The 24,134-nt window shown below is 40.1% G+C and overlaps 1 protein-coding gene across 5 annotated transcripts in view; it reads right to left on the bottom strand.

Annotated features, from left to right (window-relative positions):
- KIF16B (kinesin family member 16B) overlaps positions 1–24,134 on the bottom strand; it is a 325,810-nt gene that overhangs the window by 98,468 nt on the left and 203,208 nt on the right. For 3 of the 5 annotated variants that reach the window (XM_037043081.1, XM_037043079.1, XM_037043077.1), the window contains exons 18-19: positions 472–504; positions 72–125 (exon numbers count right to left, since the gene is read on the bottom strand). In XM_037043081.1, coding sequence (XP_036898976.1) covers positions 72–125; positions 472–504 — 87 coding nt within the window. The remainder of the gene's footprint in view (positions 1–71; positions 126–471; positions 505–24,134) is intronic. The other 2 variants (XM_037043080.1, XM_037043078.1) reach the window with 1 other exon arrangement.

The following is a 24,134-nucleotide window of genomic DNA, read 5'->3' on the forward strand; positions in this document are numbered from 1 at the left end:
TCAGTTTAAGACATTAACATAAGAATCCACAACTATAGTACTGTTAAAACTCAGTAATTCATGTAGCTTACCTTTTGCTTTCTAATTTTTCAAGTTCTTCACGCTGTTGCCGCTCAAATTCAAGTCTAAATAAAATCAAATAAAAATGAGTCACTTCTCTACAAAGCTTTCCTCTCTCTTAATCTTTGTATAGGAGAGAGGAAAGGAGCATCAGTTATTTGAATATGATTTTCCATTACTATGAATTAGCAAGTTTAAAATGAATACTCTGCTCTATGACTATGATTAGAAATTAGACATTCTTTTATGGGTGCATGAATTCAGACTAAATAAAAACATTTGACTTAAAGGAAAACAAACAAAACACCACTGCACTGAAAAAGCATAGTGAAAGGAGACTTCTAAATGAAAAGCATGTCTACTCCATGCAGTTTAGTGACCAATGAGTGTATAAAAATGAAGAATCTCTACCTTAGACAGATGGGTCCTTTTATAGGGAAAAGACTGCCAGGGAGGTAGAGAGAGAAAGTACAGACATCAATTAAGAAAATAATTAACTGAGGAAAATATTAGGAGAAAAGCAACAAGGTACAAAAGCCAAGAGCCAAGCAAACTTGATACATCTTTTTATAAATATCACATTTCCCAATAATTTCTTGAAACAAACACTCTAACACTCCAAAGAGTTAGCTGTTATGCATACTTCCCTAACAGTTATAGCACTAAAAATAGCTGAGTGTGAGTAATAACTGCAAATAGTCAAATTCATGTTTTCTACTTTGCAGACAGTTATGCAGCAGGACGTTTGTCAAAATCCTCCTTAACTAGTAGTTGCATGAGGCGACATAGATCAGAAGCAGATTTACCACAATGGTAGAAAAATAAATGGGGTTGAGCCACTGGCAATTTTGAAAAAATAACTCATTAAAATATTGATAATGAAAGCTGATTTTTCCTCAAACACTAGATTTAATTACTGCAACATTTCACTATTTCTAATAAATAGCATAAACTATAATTCACACATTTTCCTGTTGTGGTAGATGGCAGATACATCTAAAAAGCTGAACTATAGAAAAATTCACCATGAATTATTTTCTTGGATAATGGGCAAGTCCAAATCGAACACAGTTACCTTTACAATGAGCTTACAAATATTTCAAATAGATGTGTCACCAATTTAATGTGGTATAATACTGAGAGTAAGATAGCTAATGGACTTTGTAAGCAGAAATGAGTCTTGTGCTTAGTGATTCACAGGTTAGCTTACTTTATCCTCCTTGCAAATCCTTAAAGGTAGCAAAGAGTATCTCCAGTTCACAGATTAGGAACCAAAGCTTGGATGTATGAATGAACTTGTTCGAGGTCGTAAGATAAAATGTGATGGAGCCAGGATTTGAACCCATGGTAGCCTGCTTCCCAAATATCCCCAACTAACTCACTTTTATAAGCAATGCTCAAATTTGTGATATATAATAAAAGTATTAAATCCTTCTATTGAAACTTGTCATTTAGGGTTATATTTGTCCTTCTATCAAGTGAAAGTAATCTGTAGATTATAGGCACTGCCATCCATGAGAAGTCAGTAATACACACACACACAAACATACAAGGTTTTTGCCAGTTCCTGAGCCCAGAACATAAGTAATTACACTAAGTAGATACAGGGCTCCATTACAGTCAATATATAATCATTCTCTTTTATATGACAATGAACAAACCTTGGGAATTTTTCCTAGTAGATTATTTTTTACACTTTGGTAGTTTAATCTTTCTATAGATATTTTACAGTCAAAAAGAATCCCTGGATAAAACACTTTCAAACTCAGAGAATTTCACTAATGGAATTATCTTTATTCTCTAGTTTTATTTTTTGTGAATAATAGCTCAATGTGACTATTAATAGACACTGCTCTGACAATGTCACAAGTGCATGGTCATAAGCCAAATGCTACTCCAGAAGTTGGAAGACCCAAGTTCAAATGAAAACCTATTACCTGGGGAATGGTTACAATGTGGAGGCACTGGGGTGGGCAGTCAGCATGCAATGCCCTCACTTTGTTCCCCCAACCCCAGCAAGTTGACAGGTTTCTTACCCCTGTTTTATAGAACAGGAAGCTGAGGTTCAGAGCATGTAAGTGGCAAAGGGAGAACTTGAATCCAAATTTGATACTAAAGTCTGTACTGCCAACAAATATAATTGTTGCTAATGAGTTGCATGGTCTCAGGTCATAAAATGTGAGTTTTAATATCTTCAATTCTCTAAAATGACACTCTGAGCATCTACTTTCTTAAATGAGCACAATATCAGGCAATGAGCTAGGCACAGAGAATATAGCAGTCTGTAAGGAGGTACTCAGAGGGCTCCCAGTCTGTGACAGTCAAATAAACACAAGTGTGTCATGAGCCAGGCCTGAGGAGGGACACTGTTGCACAGAGAAGGCTACTAACCTCAGAATTGGTAAGTATGTAGAATGAAATCAAGCTACGTGAGAAAACCTGTATCTAAGCTGCACCATTCTTCCTTGTGCATGTCACAGAAACTCAAGAGAAGCTCAAAATTACCAAATCTTGGCTTGCTAATGGGGGAAGTGGCAAGAGACAAATCTCAGTAGGATACCAGACGCCAGAGAGTGAAGGGCCTTAAAGTTACATTTAGAACTTTGAACATGACCCTAAGATGATGATAGAAAAGTATCTTGGAATAGAGTTGTTTAAAAATACATAGACCCTGTGTTCTGTAGAGAACAGGTGGGAGGGGGACAATATGAGTAACCAAAACACAAATTAGGAGGTTGCTGTGGACATATAAATAAGGGAGAATGGAGGCAGGAACTAGGATAACTAAGAAAAAGAAGATATTCTCTGTTTTTTTAGGAGCATGGGTTGACAGAACTTGATAATTGGTTGCATTTGGGGGGTGGTTTGTGATGAGAAAGGAAGCTGACCCTCAGTTCTCTAGCAAAGTTACATACAAGGTGGGAAGGCTACACAGAAAAGCTGAGCAAAGAGGTAAGCAAGTGTGGCATCTTACAAATTCTAGTGGTTGTGAGACTGTGTAATGAATTATTTAACCTTAGATGCTTACTTTCTGTAGAAATTGAAGAAAACAACAAGCCTTACCTCAAAGGGACTGTAGCCAGGCTCAAATGAGATAACACATGCAAAATATCTGTAGGGCATCTGCACATATTAGGTCCATAACAACTTCCTCTCCTTGTTACGACCCACTGAGATAAGGAGGAACACTGGACGGAGCCAGCTGGGGAAGGGGGAGAAGTAGCAGTGGTAGCTATAGTAGTGCTAGCACTCACGGTGGTGAAGGTGGGACTAGTTAACATCCACTGAAGATTCGGTTATTACCACGTTCTGAATACTTTGCCTTTGACTCTCACAATGGCCCTGTGTGATATATTTCCCATATTACCTATTAGAAATGGCCATATTGCTAGTTAATGGCAGAACCAATATTGATTCTAGAGTCCATAATTAATTGCATTTTATTGATTATGCTATTACAGTTGCCCAGATTTTCCCCCTTTGCCCTTCTCCACCCAGCAACCCCCACTCCCTCAGGCAATCCCCCCACCATTGTTCATGTCTATGGGTCAGGCATATAAGTTCTTTGGCTACACCATTTCCTATACTGACTTTATATCTCTATGGCTATACTCTACCTACCTATTTGTACTTCTTAAACCCCTCACCTATTCACCCATTCCCCCACACCTCTCTCCCATCTACAAACATCAAAATACTCTCCATATCCATGATTCTGTCTCTGTTCTTCTTGTTTGCTTAGTTTGTTTTTTAGATTTAATTGTTGATAGACATGCATTTATTGCCATTTTATTGTTCATAGTTTTGATCTTCTTCTTTTTCTTAAATAAGTCCCTTTAACATTTAACTAATGTTAAAGTCCCTTTAACATTTCATATAATAATGGTTTGGTGATGATGAACTCCATTAGTTTTTCCTTGTCTGGGAAGCTCTTTATCTGCCCTTAGATTCTAAATGATATATCTTCACAGGGTAGAGCAACCTTAGCTGTAGGTCTCTGCTTTTCATATCTGGATATTTCTTGATAATCCCTTCTAGCCTGCAAAGTTCCTTGTAAGAAATCAGGTGACAGTCTTATCGGAACTCCCCTGTAGTTAACTAACTGCTTTTCTCTTACTGCTTTTAAGATTTTTTTTATCTTTAAACTTTGGTATTTTCATTATGATGTGTCTTGCTTTGGGCCTCTTTTAATTCATCTTGTTTGGGACTCTCTGCTTCCTGGATTTACTCATCTATGTCCTTCACCAAATTAGGAAAGTTTTCTTTCATTACTTTTTCTCAATAGATTTCCTATTTCTTGCTCTTTTTCTTTTCTTTCTGGAACCCCTATGATATGAATACTTAAAGTTGTCCCAGTGGTTGATTACACTATCCTCATTTTTTTGGATTATTTTTTTCTTCTTGTTGTGCTGACTGGTTTTTGTTTCCTTATGTCCCAAATCCTTGATTTGATTCTTGGCTTCATCCACTCTACCATTGTTTCCCTGTAAATAGTTCTTTATTTCAATTAGTTCTGTATTTCAATCCTTCATTTCTGCCTGGATCTTTTTTATGCTGTTGAGGTCCTCACTAAGTTGCTTGAATAATCCTTATAAACAGTGTGTTGAACACTACATCTGATACTGCTTATCTCCATTTCATTTAGCTCTTTTCCTAGAATTTTGATCTGTTCTTTCATTTGGGTCATATTTCTTTGTCTCCTTATTTTGGCAGCTTCTTTGTGTTTGTTTCTATGTATTGCATAGAGCTGCTATGACTCCCTGTCTTGGTAGCTTGGCCTAATGTAGTAGATGTCCTATAGGTTCCAGTGGCACAGCTACCCTAAAACCCAAGCTGGGTACTCAAGGAGTCTCTTTTGTGTGTGCCAAGTATACTCTCCCCTTGTAGTTGAACCTTCGTTGCTGTTGGCAGATCAATGGGAGGGATTTACCTAGGTCAGTCAGCTATAAGGACTGCCTGTGACCACTAACCACCAACCTCAGCCCTCCATGAAGGATCACCTGTGCAGGGGCAGGGTGGTGGTGCTCTAGTGTGATCTGTAGTTGTGAGTGGGGTACACAGGCTGTGGCATTTCCTGGGTGGTGCAGGCCAAGGTCAGCCCCCACCTATGTTTTGCCCAGGGCCACCCTGCATGAGCTATAAAGCAATCTGAGATGGCTGCTACTTGTGCTGGTCTTGGGAATTCATAAGAAAAGCCGAGCTGTGAATCCAGTCTGGCTGCTGCTAGTCCCATGCCTAGGACCACTTAGCAAGAGGTATGGTGGTTGGGGGCTCACTGAAGCCAGTTGTTCTTTCTTTGAGAAGATTTAGGAAGTTGTGAAGCATGAGTCAAGACCAGCCATTCATATGGAAAAGTCACGCTTAACAGCTTGGATGGACCAGTAAGTTGAGTGGGACAGAAGCTCAGGGGATCTCCAGGGCAAGGCAAAGAGTGTTAGCCAGCTTGATAGAGTCTCAGATATGGTACCCACCTGCTGGCTGTTAGAGCTCATAATTTTAATCTCTTCTCTATCCTGTCTTAAGAAGGTAACCTCAACTTTACACATGTTGTATTTAATGATTCCAGAAGGTCATCCAAATTGAGTGTGCAAAAGACAAGGGATACAAAGATCTGTCAGGCCCTTTATCAAGAATGGAAATGAACTTGTGATGCACCAGCATCTAGATAGAAACTGAAATCACAAGAGTAAATTATGGTGTCCAGGACATATGTATAGAATGAAAATAAAGGAGCTTAGTGCACAGATACTGCAGCTACTGGCAGAGCAGGACAGGCCTTCCAACAAGGCAGGAGTAAGCAGTTAAAGAAAGAGAGAGAAGACCAAGAAAGGATATGCATAGGGAAGCAGAGGGAAGGGGTGTTTCAAGAAATAAGGGATTGGTGGTGTGAAATGCTTCAGGGATGTCAATAAAGATAGAGCTCAGGGAGAACTCACTGAGTTTAACAACATGGAGACCATCAGTGACCTAGGAGTAACCTTTGTGGGTTGGGGCCAGACTGCAATAGGCTGAGGAGTAAATGGCTGGAAAGTAGAGACTGAGTATGTAGATGCAGTAGAGAGCTTTCCTAGTAACTTTAGTTACAAAGAGGAGGTAGTAGTTTTAGGAGGGTGGATGCTCATTTTAGTTACTGAAAGAAATGTGTATGTTTATTAATAAATCCTCATATGTAAAAGCCAAAAGAAAGAGGGAATAAAAAATTGGGGAGAGGCTGTAGATACTCAGGGGACCCTGATGTGTAGGAGAGAAATGATGGACCAATGGCTAAGAGCAAGTGCTCTGAAATTAGCATAACCCAGATCAAATGCTGACTCCTCTGTGACTGTGGAACAAGTTCTCAACTTCTCTTGGCCTCAGTTTCCTTATTTGAAAATAAACTCAAAATGACACTAGTCCCTATAGGGTAGAAGATCCAATGAGTACAACTTGAGAAATCAGCAGTTAATAAATATTAGCTATGAATCCTATAGGGTCCATAGTACTAGTAGAGGAAGGTAGCCTGAGAAAGGCAAAAGCATAGCTCGGCCACTGAAATAGGAAAAAGAAAGGATGAATGTAAAGCAGACATGAGCTTTAATGGTGGTGTTCTCTTAGGACTGACATATTCTCTGTGCTGTCAGAAGCAAGACCCTCTGCTAAGAGTGAGGAAGAACAGTGGTTGGCTTAGAGGCATAAATAGCACAGAGATTATTTGTAACAGGCGAAGAGGCCAGAGGGCAAGAGAACTGACAAGGAAAACAAGCAAAAAGGAGTGACTGGGGATCATTCAAACTTAGAGACCATCAGTTTATGGAGGCACCAACCAATCTCTGTGTTGATGTTTTTCTCTTACAGCATTGAGTTGAGATGCCCAGATGCATGGCTATACTTTCAGGCCAGAAATACAGTTCAGTGGTTACATCTGGGACTCTGGCAAGAAGAACCAAAGGAACAGTCAAGCATTTAGGAAAATGATGGCTCAAGTGTTGGGAATAAGGACTTGATTAAAAAGGTAAGTAAGTGGGGACAACACGAGGCTTACAGGCACAGGTAAGAAATCAAAGATGTTCCCAGGATGAGTTATCCACAGGGAGTCATAAAGTAAGAATTTGGAAAGATGGTAAAGCTTTGAAGAAAATGCCTGAAAGGCAAGTAAATGACAACCATAAGGAGAGGCAAAGCATCAGAGAGGCAGATCGCCAGATACGAAAAGATCAGGAGTGCTCTACAGGTCAGAGAAAGGGCAGCCTGAGAGCAGCAGGGGAAGTCCCAGGAGTCTCCGGGCTGATGAGCTCACTGGTTCCTCCTTGGGAGATTTCATTTCAGAACACGGGACTGGGATAAAGAAGGGAAAAGTATTTGGATCAGTGGTGGCTGTCAACCCCAGATGTGTGAGGCCACAGCTCTGATCCCCCCTAAACAGTAGCATCTACTGAAATGTAGTGTTCTGAGTCAAGAAATTATAACTATGTTGCACCCTTGAAACTAATACAAAATTGTATGTGAACTTCTGCTTTGTACGGAAAGCAATATGTTCCTTGATAATGACTCCCATTTCCTCGAAAATAGAGTAAAAAATAAATAAAACAAAACAAAAACCATAAGGATGCTCAGTCTTAACATAAAATAAAGTCCCAAACAGTCTGAGGCAAGTGTTGCAATTAAAAAGTTAGGAACAATATTTTAAATATGAGCTGATACGAGCTATGGTTGGTACTGTATAACTTCTGTAAAATGTACATTTACTAATCATATTTTAAAATGCCCCTCTTTCTATTATCAATGGTAATAATTTCAAATAGGAAACCTCAATAGATTGTATAATATTAATGTGTGTTAATACCAAGGAAAAAATATCAACTGTATTTGACTTTTGAGGTGGCTTCATTTTCCAAAAGTCATTCACTATCTTCTTTTACTGGAATTAACTTGGCCCCAAATGCTAACTTCCTAAATGTCATAGTTAAAAGGAAAACCACAAAAAGTTATAGTTTTTGTAGCTGTTTTTAGCATTTTAAAATGACACTTGCATCTACATATATTGTGTTGGTCCAACACAAAAAGTATAGCACACCATTGATTTTTACAAGAAATGGCTGCTTTTTTGCATTAAGAGATATCTAGCATTTTTAGGTATAACTGTATATCATACAATTTATATTCCTGTTATTATTGGAAGTGAAAATTAAAGGGGTGGGAATTTCTCAGTTTGCCCCAAAGCACTGAAAGTGAGACTATGATTAACAACAACAAAAATTAAATGCACTACAAGCATAAATATCGGAGTCCTTGTGTTGTCCCCATGTTGACTAGTGTGACTCTGATGTCATTCCACTTTCTAAAAGGAGGACAGTGGCTCCTCAAGTCCGGCCAACACCTGAGCCAGGAGCTACAGGGAGGGTGGGCAAGAAGGTAATGGAAGCTGAGCTCCGGACCACGATATGACTGGAAAGAACCCTCACCTGGCAATGGAAGTGAGCTGAAGCGCAGGCAGTCCCTCACATGGAAACAAAGTGCATATGTGAACAGGTAAGGACAAAATTTCAGTCAGTGGGTAGGCCTGGATTTTTCTATGTGACTCAGGCTGTGATCAAATACAGGAATGACTGCATGGGGGTGCAATCCATAAAGATGCACAGGGTGTTGCATTTACTGGATGCTCTACTGGTCATCTTGCAATTCTTAATATATGAACAAGAGGCCCCACATTCCACTATGTATTGAGCCCTGCTAACTATGTAGCTGGTCTGATTGAATATATGTCATTTTTTAAAAACTCTTAGCCTCTTTCTTGGAATGCTCCAGTCCAGATTCTGGTACTGGATAGATGGAAAGGAGCTAAGAAAGACCAGAAGTCAGGGTAAGATGGTTCATCTCTCCCTCATCCTTCATGAAGAATTAGGTGTTGACCACAATGGATTCTGTAGTAGTTTTGACAAGAATGACTGACCTTCTCACCACCCCACCACCCTCAGAAACTTCTAATCAGTCTCAAGTCCCCTTACATATAAGTAAATCCCAAAGAATCGTAAAGACTAAAGAGAAAGTTTGAATTTGGAGGCTGGAGTTTGCTCCAGTCCTCCTGGACCTCGAGAACCTTGGCATTTTAATTGTTCTTTAATGGCCGAGCAGAAAGCAGTTGCTATCCCAAGGGAGGACCAGGAAAGCATGAAAGGAAGACGTGTCCGTTCATCTGGATGCCAACTCTTCGTGGAAAGGCCTTGCCGTTGTTCCTGTGTTCATGAGCTCCCGTGCAAACACTCATTAGAAAGCTAAGAATAGCTAGCTACTTTGTAGAGACAGCTACAAGTGCTACCCCAATCACTGCCTGTCTCTCTCCGCCCCTCCCCCCCAAATCATGGTGTAACACATCAGGTTATCTTATCGTAGAGTGAATTACAAGCAANCTTCGTGGAAATGCCTTGCCGTTGTTCCTGTGTTCATGAGCTCCCGTGCAAACACTCATTAGAAAGCTAAGAATAGCTAGCTACTTTGTAGAGACAGCTACAAGTGCTACCCCAATCACTGCCTGTCTCTCTCCGCCCCTCCCCCCCCAATCACGGTGTAACACATCAGGTTATCTTATCGTAGAGTGAATTACAAGCAAATGCAATTCAAGATGTGTGTATCAAGATGGGGACTCACAATGCAATTTAATCTAGGAGGTTGTGAAATTAAACCCCATTTAGGTAAAAGTCAGGGTTTATAACATAAATATCCCTAGTACCCTGGGAAGGATTTCCTAATAAACTTTCAAATCCCTGGTCTCAAAGGTAGTCACTAAAGACTTTCCAGGAGCCAGTCTTAAGCCTTTTGTATTATAAATGAAAGTGCTCAAAGAAACAAAGATCATTTTCTAAAAAATAGTAAAATTTGATACCAAAGCATTTTAATAGAGTTTCTCTTCAGCCTACTTCTTGTAACAGTGGTACAACAATGATATAACTTGCTCTAATAAAGAGCCAGGAGCACGTATTAAATCCAGGAAATGGAGACACACCTGATCAAGCCATAGGGTCACAGGCAGAATTACACGCAGACTCAGCAGATCATGCACTGAACTCAGCACACACCCTGCACCCTGCTCCCCCCTCCCCTGACTTTATAGGACAGGAGACGGAGCCCCAAAGACTTTTAGAGAGAAGTCCAAGGTGACCTCTCTAGAGGAGTCAGGAGTAAAGCCTACCTCCTCCTATCCCTTCTCCATCCTCACTTCAATTCTGAATTTCATCTTACCTCCTCAACCAAACCATGGTCACTTTTACCCCAGAAACACATTTCCAAAGGTTAAAGGTTAATTTATCATCCCAAGTTGTACCCCTCCCTGCTGGACCAACCAGAACAGTGCAGCTCAGGCAGTCTTCCTGCCACCTCATTCAGCTACGCATGCCACACAGCCAACAAACCTTCAGTAAGCACCTACTACGTATCCAACTCTGAGGGGAATACAGATGGACAAGTGCATTTCAGTCTTAACAGTGAATTAAGTGAAATCAAATACACATGCGTACCAATCACACAGAATGTGATGAGCCCATCATAAAACTTCCATTTTCAACAGGAGATGGATGGAAGGAGAGTGTTTATAGTGGCAGAGAGAAGGCCTTCCAGAGAAGCTACTGTACACTGGGTGTGAACAGATGGACCGAATAACAATGAGCAGAGTGGGGGAAGTTGGGGGAAAATCTAGTGGGGAAAAAAGGAGACAGAAAAGATACAAGCAAAGGAAGCAGCAGAGAGCCTTGTTTGGCCATTGGTTTGAATAAATAAAGGAAAACAGTAACAAATAGAACCCAGAAGTTAAACTGGACAGAATGTCAAAGGGGGCACTGTTCAGGGTAACCTTGCCTTTCACTGCCCTATGCAGTCCTCCACACAAGGCACTGAGCTCAAGGCAGAGGACCCAGTGGTTCATGCATCCATTAATTCTTCTCCTCAACAGATTGCCAATATGCCAGGTATTGTCCTGGGCATTCTGGTGCAGCACAGGAGGCCTGCTGCTATCATAAACCTTTCATTCTAGTGAAGGGAACAGCTAACTAACAATTACTGTGTTTTGTGGTAAGTTTTTCATAGTGTGCTATGAAAGAGAATGGATCTAGGAAAGAGAGTAGAGAGAGAAAGGGATATTCAGGAAAGATATGAATGAAAGAAGAGGGTGACCATGAGGACGTATTTGGTGGCAGTGTGAGGGAGAAGCCAGACCCATGATCAGGAGACGACGTGTATGGCATGCTGGGGACACAGCAAGACCAGCATGGTGAGAGCAGGTGAAACCGGGGGGAGGTGATGTTAGGAGGACAATTTTGACCCAAGAAAGAGCCAGGGCCAAGACCACCTGGGACCCTATAGGTCACAGAATGCAGACAGAGCCCCACCTTACTTGACTATATGTATACTGAGGGCCCTCTGCAAGACATGTAAGTATTCAACCAATGACTATTATGGACGTGCTCTGAAGTCAGTGAAATGAGGCTCAAAGCCAGACCCAATGACACAGTCACAAAGTAACTGGAGGAGGTAGTGTCACTCAATGCAGTATTCTCGTTGCCTTAAGAAATAACAACTTCTGGTGTTTCCAACTACCTCAAGATGAAAGTAATTAACTGCTACAAATGTAGAAAAAAGAGGAAAGCCCCTCAGCATGAATGCCCCATTGTGGTATACAGCCTTTAGCCTTCACAGCCATACACATACACTCACCAGTGAGAACCTACAACAGAATCTGTTTTGTAACCCAGATCATCAACTGTTGTTCTGCAACATAGCACGATATTATGCAAGTCTATAATACACATGTTCTACTATTTTATGTAAACAACCTCATACTGTTGGAAATACACATGGCAGATGATTCTGACAAAACAGTTTGGGAGGATCTACACTGGGTAGTCCAAGGAGAAGTCAGTTTAAAAAAAAAAAAAGGCTGTGCACATTTGTAGGCAGAAAGAACACAGAGTTTGATACTGCATGATGAAAACCAAAATGCTAACGTGACTAACCGGCACTGCTTGATATGTGTGCCTAAGTATGGGACTAAGGCTGAGTGGAGGTCTGGGAACACCTTTTGTACCTCCCTGGGCCCATCTGCCCAATCCCAGCTCTGCGCTGTCATGCCTTTTCTCTTCTGGATCTTCCAACCTTCCTTTCCCTTATTTCTCTCCCTGACCTCTCTTTATTCCTCTCCTTGTTGCAACTCCTGTGAAATAAAGAATTCAGGGGGGTGTAGATTTAGGTTAGAAAATAACCAAGTGGGAAAGATTTGTGTAAGTGGATTAAGTGCAAGATAATCAATGATTTATGTAAAAAGTAAATATTGCCAAAAAGTATTTAATGATTAATCAAGAGTTACATTAAGATATAAACACAGAAATAAGGTATGTTCAATGGCATTGGGAAAAGTTCATAATAAAATATTAAAAGAAAAAGTGAAATAAAAATTGTACATCTAATATGATCTTGATTTTAGCCCTGGCTGGTGTAGCCCAGTGGATTGAGCACGGGCCTGCGAACCAAAGGATCGTGGTTTGATTCCCAGTCAGGGCACATGCGTGGGTTGCAAGCCAGGTCCCCGGCAGGGGCCAGTTCCCAGCAGGGGCCAGTTCCCAGCAGGGGATGCACAAGAAGCAACCATACATTGATATTTCTCTCCCTCTCTCTTTCCCTTCCTTTCTAAAGATAAATAAAATCTAAAAAATAAATAAAATTATTAAAAAAATATGATCTCGATTTTAATTTTTAAATATTCTTTATAATGCATAATGACAATATCTGATATAGAATTAAATATATACTGTAAAATATCAGTAAATATTACAGATATAGACAAATAATTATTTCTTGGTGGAAGGACTATGAATACTTGTGATTACTTTATTAATTCCTGAATGTTTTATTTTTTGTAATAAGCATTTAAATTTATAATGAGGCAAACTACCTGTTTCAAAAATTGTTCTCAATCTACTGTGATTATAGCAACCATTTCATTTCCTTTTCACTTCTACAAATCTCTGGTTCATTTCCATTTATTTTCAACAACAATGATGATTAACTTTTAGAAGATCATCAGATATGGGGGTTGTTAATGGTGAGAAAATGTCTGATGTCACTAACATGGGACACAGCTATTCAAGGTTACAATTCTGGTCTATGATAAAAGAAGTAGCTGGAAGTACCTCATTAAGGCACATCAATTCACACACATACACACACTCAACAATTATTTTTCAAACCACCTACTTAGTAGTGGGGATACAGTATTAAAAAATCAGACCCACCTTGGCTGGTGTGGCTCAATGGATTGAGCACCAGCCTGCAAACCAAAAAGTCGCCAGTTCGATTCCTAGTCAGAACACATGCCTGGGTTGCAAGCCAGGTCCCTGGTTGGGAAGGTGTGAGAGGCAACCAATTGATATATCTTGTATATCGATGTTTCTCTCCCTTTCTTTCTCCCTCCTTTCCTCTCTCTCTAAAAATAAATACATAAAATCTTTTTTCAAAACGAGAAAAGAAAGTCAGACCCTTTCAGTTCACCAGGAAATATACAGACCTGGAGTTGACAAACAGTTGCACCAAGAGATGCAGTTACCAACTATTTAAAGGGCTACCAAGGAAAAATAGAGGATGCTATGTATGAGTAGCCAACATGAAATTTGGATCGGGGTTAGTAGGGCTTCTATGAGGAAGTGAGATTTGAACTAAGATTTTAGAGACTATGAAGGATTCAGGCATGTGATGTGCTGGTACACACATGGATGAGGGTTCCAGGGGAAGGAAGCAGTGTGTTCAAAGGCCCGAGAGCAAGAATGGAGAGGTAAACCGGAACCTTGACTGAATCAGCAACAAGCTGTAATCAAACTAGTTAAAGTATAGAGGGACTTGCGACATGTAATCAAGTTAATACAGTATGTTACTTGAAAGGAAAATTGTGCTGTCATGGAGGACTCAAAGGAAAGCTGCTAACTACAACTACTTGCCCATAACTAACATTCATCATTTCACTAAGAAAAGTCTCATTTCCTCAATTGACCTTTACAATTCATCATGAGACTGTGCAATTATAAAATGAATGAAGCACAATGCAAATCTAAAATAATAAAATAAAAAAATTATTCTTTGAATTCTACAGCTCATCTTTCTTTCTACTTTGAAAACAGAAAACACAGGGAGCTCATCCTTTAAATGGCTCACAGTGAAATAATATTCAAGAACAATAAAAGAAAAAAGCATGTCAGTGATTAACATTAATCTCTGATAACAGAAGGAAGAAATCCACTTCTTTCAGTTGCTTTCATCACAAGTTCCCTATGACCGTGCACCTTAACAAGCTATTTAAGGCATTCTACAGCAACTGTAAAGTTAGTAAATAGTTCATAAAAAAGGAAGACAACTGGGACAAAAAGCTGGAGAAGAAATCAGCCTTGCAACAAAGCAAACTTTTAAAAAATAGTAAGGCCCAATAAAATAAACCAGTAGTGATAAACACAGTAAACAACCATTAATTAAAACACAGGCTAACTACCAAATCACCTGCAACATAAATATTGCCAGTCATACATACACACACACACATACACACATACACATAATGTTCATGTTCAAGGTCACTAAGAAAAAAAAAAGTGAGAGCGAGGAGGAGAGAAAGTGAATCTAATAGGACACTATATTTATAGGCAATGTGACCACCCCTCCCAAGACCTACAGTCAAGACCATGACCTCATCCAAAAGCACAAAATCTTATGAAGACTATCTCCAGCTATGACCAGATTCTGTTTCTGAAACCTGTTCTATGTTAGTATGAATTAAGAGGGTAAACTGAATTCAGTTATATTACAATTGTTAGTGTCTGTTAAGTTCCAGGTATGAAGCTGGGCACTGAGTAAACAACAAATTAGATCCTGTGCCTGTTTTCTGGAAGCCTATAGTCATCGACAATGAAGCTAAGATGCAATACAACACAGGATGTAACCCTATTATTGATGTCTCTTGCTTTCTCCATAATGTGATGTATTCATTTTTTCAGGTGAAGGGAGGAAGGGAGAGAGTCTGGTGGGGGGAAGAAATGCAGAAGGAGAGCATAAGGAAGAAAGAGAGAAGGAGTGGAAGACAAGAAGGAAAATAAAACTTTTTTTTCTATATAATTGTTGACAGTTATGATTTGGGCCTTAGTTCCTTCCAGCTTTATATTCTGAAATTCTATCCCTACCTTTAATTTGAAAAGACCAGGAAGGCTGAAGCTACCAACACGCAGCATTCTAGTAAGGCATGTAGGTCAGCACAGGACAAACAAGGTCTTGTAATGAAATTGGTGGTGATCAGGATGCCCAGGACACAGTTCTAGAGAGAGCCGCTGGCAATGGGATTCCCTAGTCTCTAATTCCTGAGAACAGAGCTCGGAGCTGCAAGAGGAGGGTATACTTCTATTGACACTGTCTATACTTCAAGATGACTTACTTCCAGTTTGCTAGCAGATGGAAAGTCCCATACGTTATCAATGGGAACTGGTGGTGACACTGGTGGTGACTGTTCATCCTACAGAACAATTTGTAAAAATGTAACAAAACAGCCTTAAAACTATATTTACCCTCTGGCCTAGTAATTCCATTTCTACTTTATTTTTCTCCCCAATGGAAGTAATCATGGGTAAACAAAGATATAGCTATATGTTCACCCCAACTGCTTGTGATAGCCCAAAACTAGATAACACAATACCTAACAACAGAAGATAAGTTAAATAAGGTATGGAATATTCATATAATGGACTAATACATGAATGTTAAAATGATGTAGGAAAATATATATGAAAGGAAAAGGTCTCTAAGTGAGGAAAACTCATATAAACACACACACAAGGTCTATCTGGAAAAAGTATAGCCATTGCTAATACGAGAACATTTTCTGCAACATCCATGTAACCTGGCAGCCAAGGACAGTGGGCTGGAATGTGCATGCATGAACAATAATGTCTTTACTGTACTAGTCAGTGAGAGTGGTAGACGCCACTGAGTGAGCATGTGTACTGCACGGCCCTCACATTCAAAATGACTGAGTGAGTAGAGCAACAAATCTGCATCAAATTTTGCATTCCACTTCAACAGTCCTTCACATAAATTATTCAGATGATCCAGAAGGCTGCAGCTATGGGCAACTGGTGACAGGCAACTTCGTCAAGACAAAACGTAAGCTCATGCATCAAGTCTCATGCAGAGTCTTTTGGCCAAACATCAAATCACCCAGGTGACTCAGCACCTCTAGAGCCCACATCTGGAGCCCTGAAACTTCTGGCTTTCCCCAAAACTAAACTCACCTTTGAAAGGGAAGAGATTTCAGACCATTGATGAGATTCAGAAAAATACAATGGGGCAGCTGATGGCGACTGGAAGAACTGTGTGAGGTCCCAGGGTACCTACTTTAAAGGGGACTGAGGTGTCTTTGTCCTATGCACAATGTTTCTTGTATTTTGTATCTTCTTTAATAAGTGCCTCTATTTTCATATTATATGGCTATCCTTCTGGACATGTGTATGTGTGTGTATGTGTGTGTGTACAACAGGGTGGGGCAAAAGTAGGTAAAGATAATACAGTAGTCAATAAACAGTAGTGAACTCTGTTTCATGTACTCACAAAAAATGTACACCTACTTCTGTCCTACCCTGTGTTTGTTTGCACATGCATACAGAGAAAGACCAAGAGAGATGCACAGACTAGAATGTTTAGCTTTGTAGTAATTTCTTCTTTTTTGTTTGTGATTTCTAAATTTTTCCACAATGAACACATTAAAACAAAAAATTAGGTTAAATGCAATTATCCCTCATTTGTCTTCATCCCCTGATGGCTAATGACTTCAGACCATCTTCAGAGTTAAGGGGCCTTCTATAACCACTGAGGCCTGTGGCGGCCAACCAAGCCCCCTTTCAGACTATTAGACTCCAAGAAGCTGCCTGCATGCCTTACCAAATACAGGTCTGACTTTTCACTTTTGAGATGATTTTTGTCCAACTGGATTTGAAACCTGGGTGTTTCTCCTCTTCAGAATTTAATTATTCAGATATATCCATTTAAATGAGCTTGTGTCACTGCTATGTATTTAAAAGGAAAATAGTGCACAAGTGAAAATTCCTTCCTTTATTTGCAAGACTGAAATGAACTTGGATTGTACATTTGCTTAGAACACTTTCAAGAAGCTGTGAAAGCTTCCACATACTGCCAAATGAGCTACCTGTCTGCAGTCTCAGAGCAAGACAGAGGAGGCCAAGTGGCGGGCCTGGTCTCTCCTCAAAGACACTCAGCTGACTGAGGAGGAATATTTCCTCCACAGCAAAATTATTTTCCAGCAAGGACACTGCCTGGGCTCTTCTCCAAAGTGAAGCTAACTCTCAAAGGAAGTCACCAGGCTGCTTTGTCTCATCCAAAAATTTTCTGGCACCAAGTGTCACACGTGTGTGTACAAATCCCAATTTCCAGGGAGCTTCAGATGTGGGCCAGGAGTGAGTTCCAAAACTATGTTAGAAACGAAATGCCCAAATTTATGTGCCTAGATAGGCTGGTAAATTGTTCTCAAGTAGCATGGATTTCACTTTTAAAAACTCCAACTCCTACTATAATTCAGAGCATGCTTTTTTCTTTTTTCTTTTCTTTTTCTAATTGCTTTTTTGAGATTTAGTAGGTTGCCTGCTAAACAAAGACAAAAGACCAGTTGCTCTGAACATTGGGTCTTACTGGATACATTATCTTGTAAAGGAGACATAATTCTTTAAGAGAGCTTTTCTCTAAGAGGAACTGAATACAGTAAATTTTTAGTCTATTGCAAAAACATTTGGGTGTATATAATACCAAAGAAACAAAAAAGATACACTTTTTAATTCCCAATAGTTAAGAAAGCCACAAAATATGTATAAAATAATCTGTGCAAGTAAGAAACTCAAAAAGATAGGGATCAAAAAACCTGGGGATACTAAAAAGTGTACAGGACCCCTGTGAAGTGCGAGGCACCTGCAGACCTATGAGCTGCCATCCTGTGTTCTAAGGGTACATCTGCTGGCTACACCTCATTGCCCCCACTGCATGCAAGCCTCTGAGACTCAAACACAGGAAGGAATGGTTCCTACTCACAAGAAGCCTGCTGGAAAAGCAGGCATAAGCATCAATTAAATGAATTTTGAGAACTCTATAGTAAGGGTATGCAGAAAATGCCAACCAGAGAATAAAGATAAAACCTTTAGCTCAAAATGGAGATGCACATGACACTTCCTGAGGAGACAATTCCTATACATAGCTTAAAAGATAAAGAGGATTGGCCCAGGGAAGATGAGTGGGAAGGTTTCACAGATGGTATTTACAGGATTGGTTTTATACATAGCCTTGACCTGGAGAGAGGTGTGAACAATCTGTTTCATCCATATAAACCAAATCACAAAGTTCAAGGTAGAAAGTGACAGGAGACCGTGTTGGAGAACAAAATCATAGATGAGTGTGTTGGAGTGTGAAAGTCATCCCTCAGGTACAGAAGGGCCAAACCAGATGCTGGGAAGAGAAGCGGTTACCATGAAGCTAAGGAGGTGTGATGAGCTCCACCTTCTGGCCCAAGAGTAGGCCAGGATTTCAGGCGCAGGTTCAAGAGTCTTTCTTGGTCATCTCATAGAAGTCAAGAATCACTGCAGGACCATAACAGTCACCCTGACGGTTCTGGGACATTAGCTACTCTTTAGACATTGACTACATTGAGTATTTATGGCTGAGTAGTATTTCATTATATATATGTATATATACACACTTACAATAGCCAAAATATGGAAACAGCCAATACATCACATCTTTATCCATTCATCTGCTGAAGGACACTTAGATAGTGTCCGTATCTTGGCTATTGTAGGTAATAGTGCAATTAACACAGGAGTGCATACCATCTTTTTGAATTAGTGTTTTTGTTTTCTTCAGATAAATATCCAGAAGTGGAATTGCTAGATTGTATGGTAGTTCCATTTTTAATTTTTTGAGAAAACTCCATACTGCTTTCCATAGTGGCTGCACCAGTCTACATTCCCACCAACAGTGCATAAGGGTTTCCTTTTCTCTAGAACCTTGTCAACACTTATGATTTCTTGTCCTTTGTATAACAGGCATTCTAGTAGGTGTGACATCTCATTGAGGTTTTGATTTGTATTTTCCTGCTGATTAGTAATATTGAGAATCTTTTTGTGTGTGTATTAGCCATTTGTATGCCTTCTTTAGAAAATGTCTGCTCAGATCCTCAGCCCATTTTTTAATAGAAATTTTTATATTGACTTCGAGTTCTTTATAAATTTTGGATATTAACCCCCTTTTGTAGTAAATTATTTGCAAATATTTTATATCCCATTCCACAGGCTGCCTTCTCATTTTGTTTATGATTTCCTTTGCTGTGTAGCACATTGGCCACTTAAAGGAAAAAACCTTCTTCCTTGCATGTTCTTCCACAGAAATACACAGCAAAGTTCTAAAAGTACAAAGGACCTATGGATTTGCTTTGAGGGGAGGGGAATGGGGACAGCAACAGGGGGAGAAGAGTCCCTGTGGAGAGCCAATGTGAGGGGGAAAAAATTCCTAAGAGATAGAGTGGGCAATGATTTTCTATTAAAAGACTGGAAAGCAGGCTGGTGCTCAAGAATCTGGGGCAAGAAAGGAAAGCAGCTGTTGAAATTCAAGAAGAATCCAGTATCTTTCGAGAAGAGTAGTCATAAGGGTTTAATTTTTTTAAAGAAAGGTGCTGCTACCATTTATTAAACAAATACTTTGCACTAAACAAATACTTTGCAATAATTAAGAAGGCTAAAAGCTAGTTGCCTGATAGGGGAGAGTATTAAAGGCAGCAGAAGAAAACTCTGAAACAAGTCTGAGTAGGAGGTGCCTCATCAATTTTTTCTTTCATTCCTGTTTGTTAAAACTGGTCCTAGAGCGATGACATGGCAAAGATAGGTCAAGGGACAACACGCCCTACACTTTTCACCAAGGCCAGCCACCTGCTGACCACAGGATGGACGGATAGTGGGTGCTCTGTCAAAGGACAAACTACGATGAGATGCAGCTTTCCCTATGTTAAAAACACCTCATAGTAAACCAAGTTTGTCATGTGCTAAGACAATGTTCCATGTAATAGAACCAGTTCCATGCATGGAAACACAGAACAGACTGACAGTGACCAGAGGGGTGGGGAGAGGGGCTAATGGTGGAAAGAAGGGGAAGGGACCAGTCAAAGAACACGCATGAATGAGCCGTGGACAATGTTGAGAGGATTGACTGGGAGCACCGGGGAAGGATGGAGAAAAGAGGGCAAAAGGGAAAAAACTGGGACAACTGTAATGGAATAACAATGCTACTGGCATGCTGATTTCTGACAAGCTTTACAAATGTCTTCCCTGTGAACTAAATCCTGCTCTGAGCTGACTCAGGCCCTGTCTGTCTCACTGGAGCACCAGCACAGGGCTGGACAGAGATGGGCCCTCAAGCCACAGTGAATGGATGAGAAAAAAGTGACAGAATTTGTGAACATCTGTTTGAGTCAACGGGGAACCAACTACATCCTGTGCTTTTGACAGGCCACACAGGCCCCAGCCGTTCCCACGGGGCCTGTGGTGGCTGACAAGAGTTCTCAAACACACAGTCCCACACCGGAGAAAGTTCACCTGGAGTCAGGTTTTTTAAGGTTGTACTCACTATGCTCTGTGCCTCCTGACAACCTACCCTTCCTTCTCCTATACCCATACTTGTGTCTCAGCTGAGTAGTATGCAACCCCCGATTATTTAAGCCAGAAAATAGAACACCTGTTCTGAGCACTGCCATCTTCTAGGTTCCTCCAACTGCTACTTCAGTTCAAGCCTTTCCCGTTGCTTCCTCAAGGCCCTTGTTACTCAGTCACCAGAGTGATCCTCTCAGTACAAGGATGACCACATCTTTCCTTGACAAGAAACAGTTCTTGGATTCCGACCATCAATTAAATGTTGAGATACATGTGAATGAGCTGGTTTAACCGAACTTGGCAGGGCATGAGAAACGTCATTAGGCAACTGATTCATGTTAGATTTATGTTATTTGTTTACCACATTTACTACAGAAACTAAATTTTGAGACTTATGTCCTCCCTCCCTCCCTCTCTTTTTTTTCTTCCTGCATTTCCAAACACTATTTTCTCAATTGGACATTCATGAAGAAATGGAAGAAAAAAAATGAAGGTGAAGCACAATAAGATGTCACCTCAAACCCATTAGGATGGCTACTATCATTTCGACAAAGTAACACAAAACAAGAGTTGGCTCGGATACAGAACCAGTGTTCTACGGAGCCAGTGTTCACTGCCGGAGGGAACGACANTTGAGATACATGTGAATGAGCTGGTTTAACTGAACTTGGCAGGGCATGAGAAACGTCATTAGGCAACTGATTCATGTTAGATTTATGTTATTTGTTTACCACATTTACTAGAGAAACTAAATTTTGAGACTTATGTCCTCCCTCCCTCCCTCTCTTTTTTTTTTCTTCCTGCATTTCCAAACACTATTTTCTCAATTGGACATTCATGAAGAAATGGAAGAAAAAAAATGAGGATGAAGCACAATAAGATGTCACCTCAAACCCATTAGGATGGCTACTATCATTTCAACAAAGTAACACAAAACAAGAGTTGGCTCGGATACAGAACCAGTGTTCTACGGAGCCAGTGTTCACTGCCGGAGGGAATGACAAACGGCACAGCTGCTAGGGAAACACTACGGCGGCTTCTCAAAAAATTAAAAACACAGTTATCAAATGATCCAACACTGCCACTTCTGAGTATACACTCAACAAATTGAATCCAGGGACGCAAACAATATTTGTACACCTATGTTCATAGCAGCATTATTCACAACACCCATATGGTACATAGAAGCAACCCAGTGTCCATTGACAGATGAATGGATAAACAAAATTTGGTGTAGACATATGATGAAATATTACTCAGCCTTAATAAAGGAGAGGGAAGTTTTGATATACGCTACAACATGAATGAACTTTGAAGACATTATGCTGAGTAAAATAAGCTAGTCACAAAAGGACAAATACTGTCTATTTTTACATTTACATGGGGTACCTAAAGTAGTCAAATTCCTGAAATAGAAAGTGTAATAGGGAGGGCCAGGGATCAGGTGAAGGAAGTTAGTATTTCACAGGTATAGAGTTTCAGTTTTATAAGGTGAAAAGAGCTCTGAAGATTAGTTGTACAACAATGTGAATGCACTTAACACTACTAAACTACATACCTAAAAATAGTTATTTTGGAAAGGGTCATCAAGGAACATGTATAAAGGGCCCATGGACAAAACCAAAGGGGGGTGGGACTGAGGGTGGGAGGTGAAGGTGGGTGGGGTGGGGGAAAGTGGTGGTGGGAAAATGGAGAGAAGTGTACCTGAATAACATTAAAAAAAAGAAAAAGAAAAAATAAATGAAACAAAACATTAATTTTAAGCCTTTTAAATTATCAACTTTATTCTTTTGTATATTAACTTCTTTATTTTATTTTAATAAATCTTTTGCTTTTAAAAATAGTTATATTGGTACATTTTTATACCACACATTTTCAAAAAGCAAATAAGTTATGAGTACATAGAAAGTAATTCTCTATTGTATTTGTGGCCATACATTTAAATCATAATCACAAATTCTGAACATGCTAACCAAAACTTATAAAAACTGTAACACATACATGTACCAAGAAGGTATCTATGGAACTTGACCGGAAATCTTTCTTACTTTTAATCCTGCCCAAACCCCTGAGTGTATGTCCCCAAAGAATAGCTCCGTCTGTTTATCAAAAGCAAACTGCAGACACCCATGCTTGGCTTTCAGTGTGCTCACAGGCCAGGCCTTAATCTGCAGATTCCTCTTATCTCTTCCTAGCCCTCGGCATGACCCCCGCTGTCTGGCACGCATTCTGCTTGCTTACAAAAGATTCTTCTCCCAGACTATCTTCTCTTCAGCCCGCTGGTCCTCCTTGCAAACACCACAGGGCCCAGAATCCAGTGTATTTGTGAACCTTGCATAGAATTTTCAAGCAGAGCTGAAGCAAGTAAGTTGGGGCTCCTCAGGGGTAAGTGACCAGAACCAATTCTTTGGTTAATATTCTTCTTGGCTTTGTCATTATTACAGGTTTCTAAAATCTTCATGGCCTAGCTGCAGAGAAGAAAGCTACAGACCAGAGGCTTCCAAGAGGAAGGTTCCTTATAATCCCTACAATCCCCTCCAGAGCACCCTTTTCCTGACATGGACTCTGGCTATTTACTGCAGGCCATGTGTTGCTACGGCACTGTGAGTGAGCCAAGAAGGAGGAAACAGGGGGAGATGTTAAGAGAGCAAAAATGCCTGGTTTCCCTAAGGTTCAAGGAAAAGTGGGTTCCTGTGAACTAGGCTTGCCTTCTCTCTCTAAATGGGATCTCCTGCGCGTCAGTTCTCCTAGGCAGAGAACAGCGCACTTGACACCCAGATTCTCCACACACAGCAGACTCTCAAAATGTGCACTGAATTGTTAAAGCACCTCAGTCTGAGTTTTCCATCTTGAGAAACTAGCGTGCTCTTGTGTCTAAGCAGATTATCCAGATTTAAATAACAAGTATTTCGTCAGGGTCCATAGTTCTCTCATCGTTCTTTCAGTCTTACTGCATGGTGCTTAATTGAGGCTGAGGGTATTTATACCTGTAACATCAAAAAAAGTACAAAGGGCATCGCTATAGCTTTCTTTCTGCTTCTATCTGCCACGTTGCTGAGGCAGTCAACTTCTCAAGGTATCTGCTTCCTATACATCAGAGTAGAAAATTTTTCTCCAATTATGTTTTAATTCATGGGCTATCATTCTCTGCAGCAGGTGGCAAGTTGATGGGAGTATGATGTCAGGGAGATGAAGTATAAAGTAATTTTCATCTGAATTTTTACAAATGAGTATTGCAGGGGTGGCAGAGACAAAATATGTCTGTTAACTGAAGCCAGGTGAACAGGAGGCATAATGGTGTCATCAAATGCCTCTAGAACCATCTCCTTAGCCAACTGTAATGCAGTCTAAAATGGACTGTTCCTCACTTGAATTCTCTGA

Source organism: Sturnira hondurensis, unplaced genomic scaffold (genome assembly GCF_014824575.4).
Source record: "Sturnira hondurensis isolate 20B ecotype Veracruz unplaced genomic scaffold, ASM1482457v3 Scaffold0003874, whole genome shotgun sequence".
NCBI classification, from domain to species: domain Eukaryota; kingdom Metazoa; phylum Chordata; class Mammalia; order Chiroptera; family Phyllostomidae; genus Sturnira; species Sturnira hondurensis.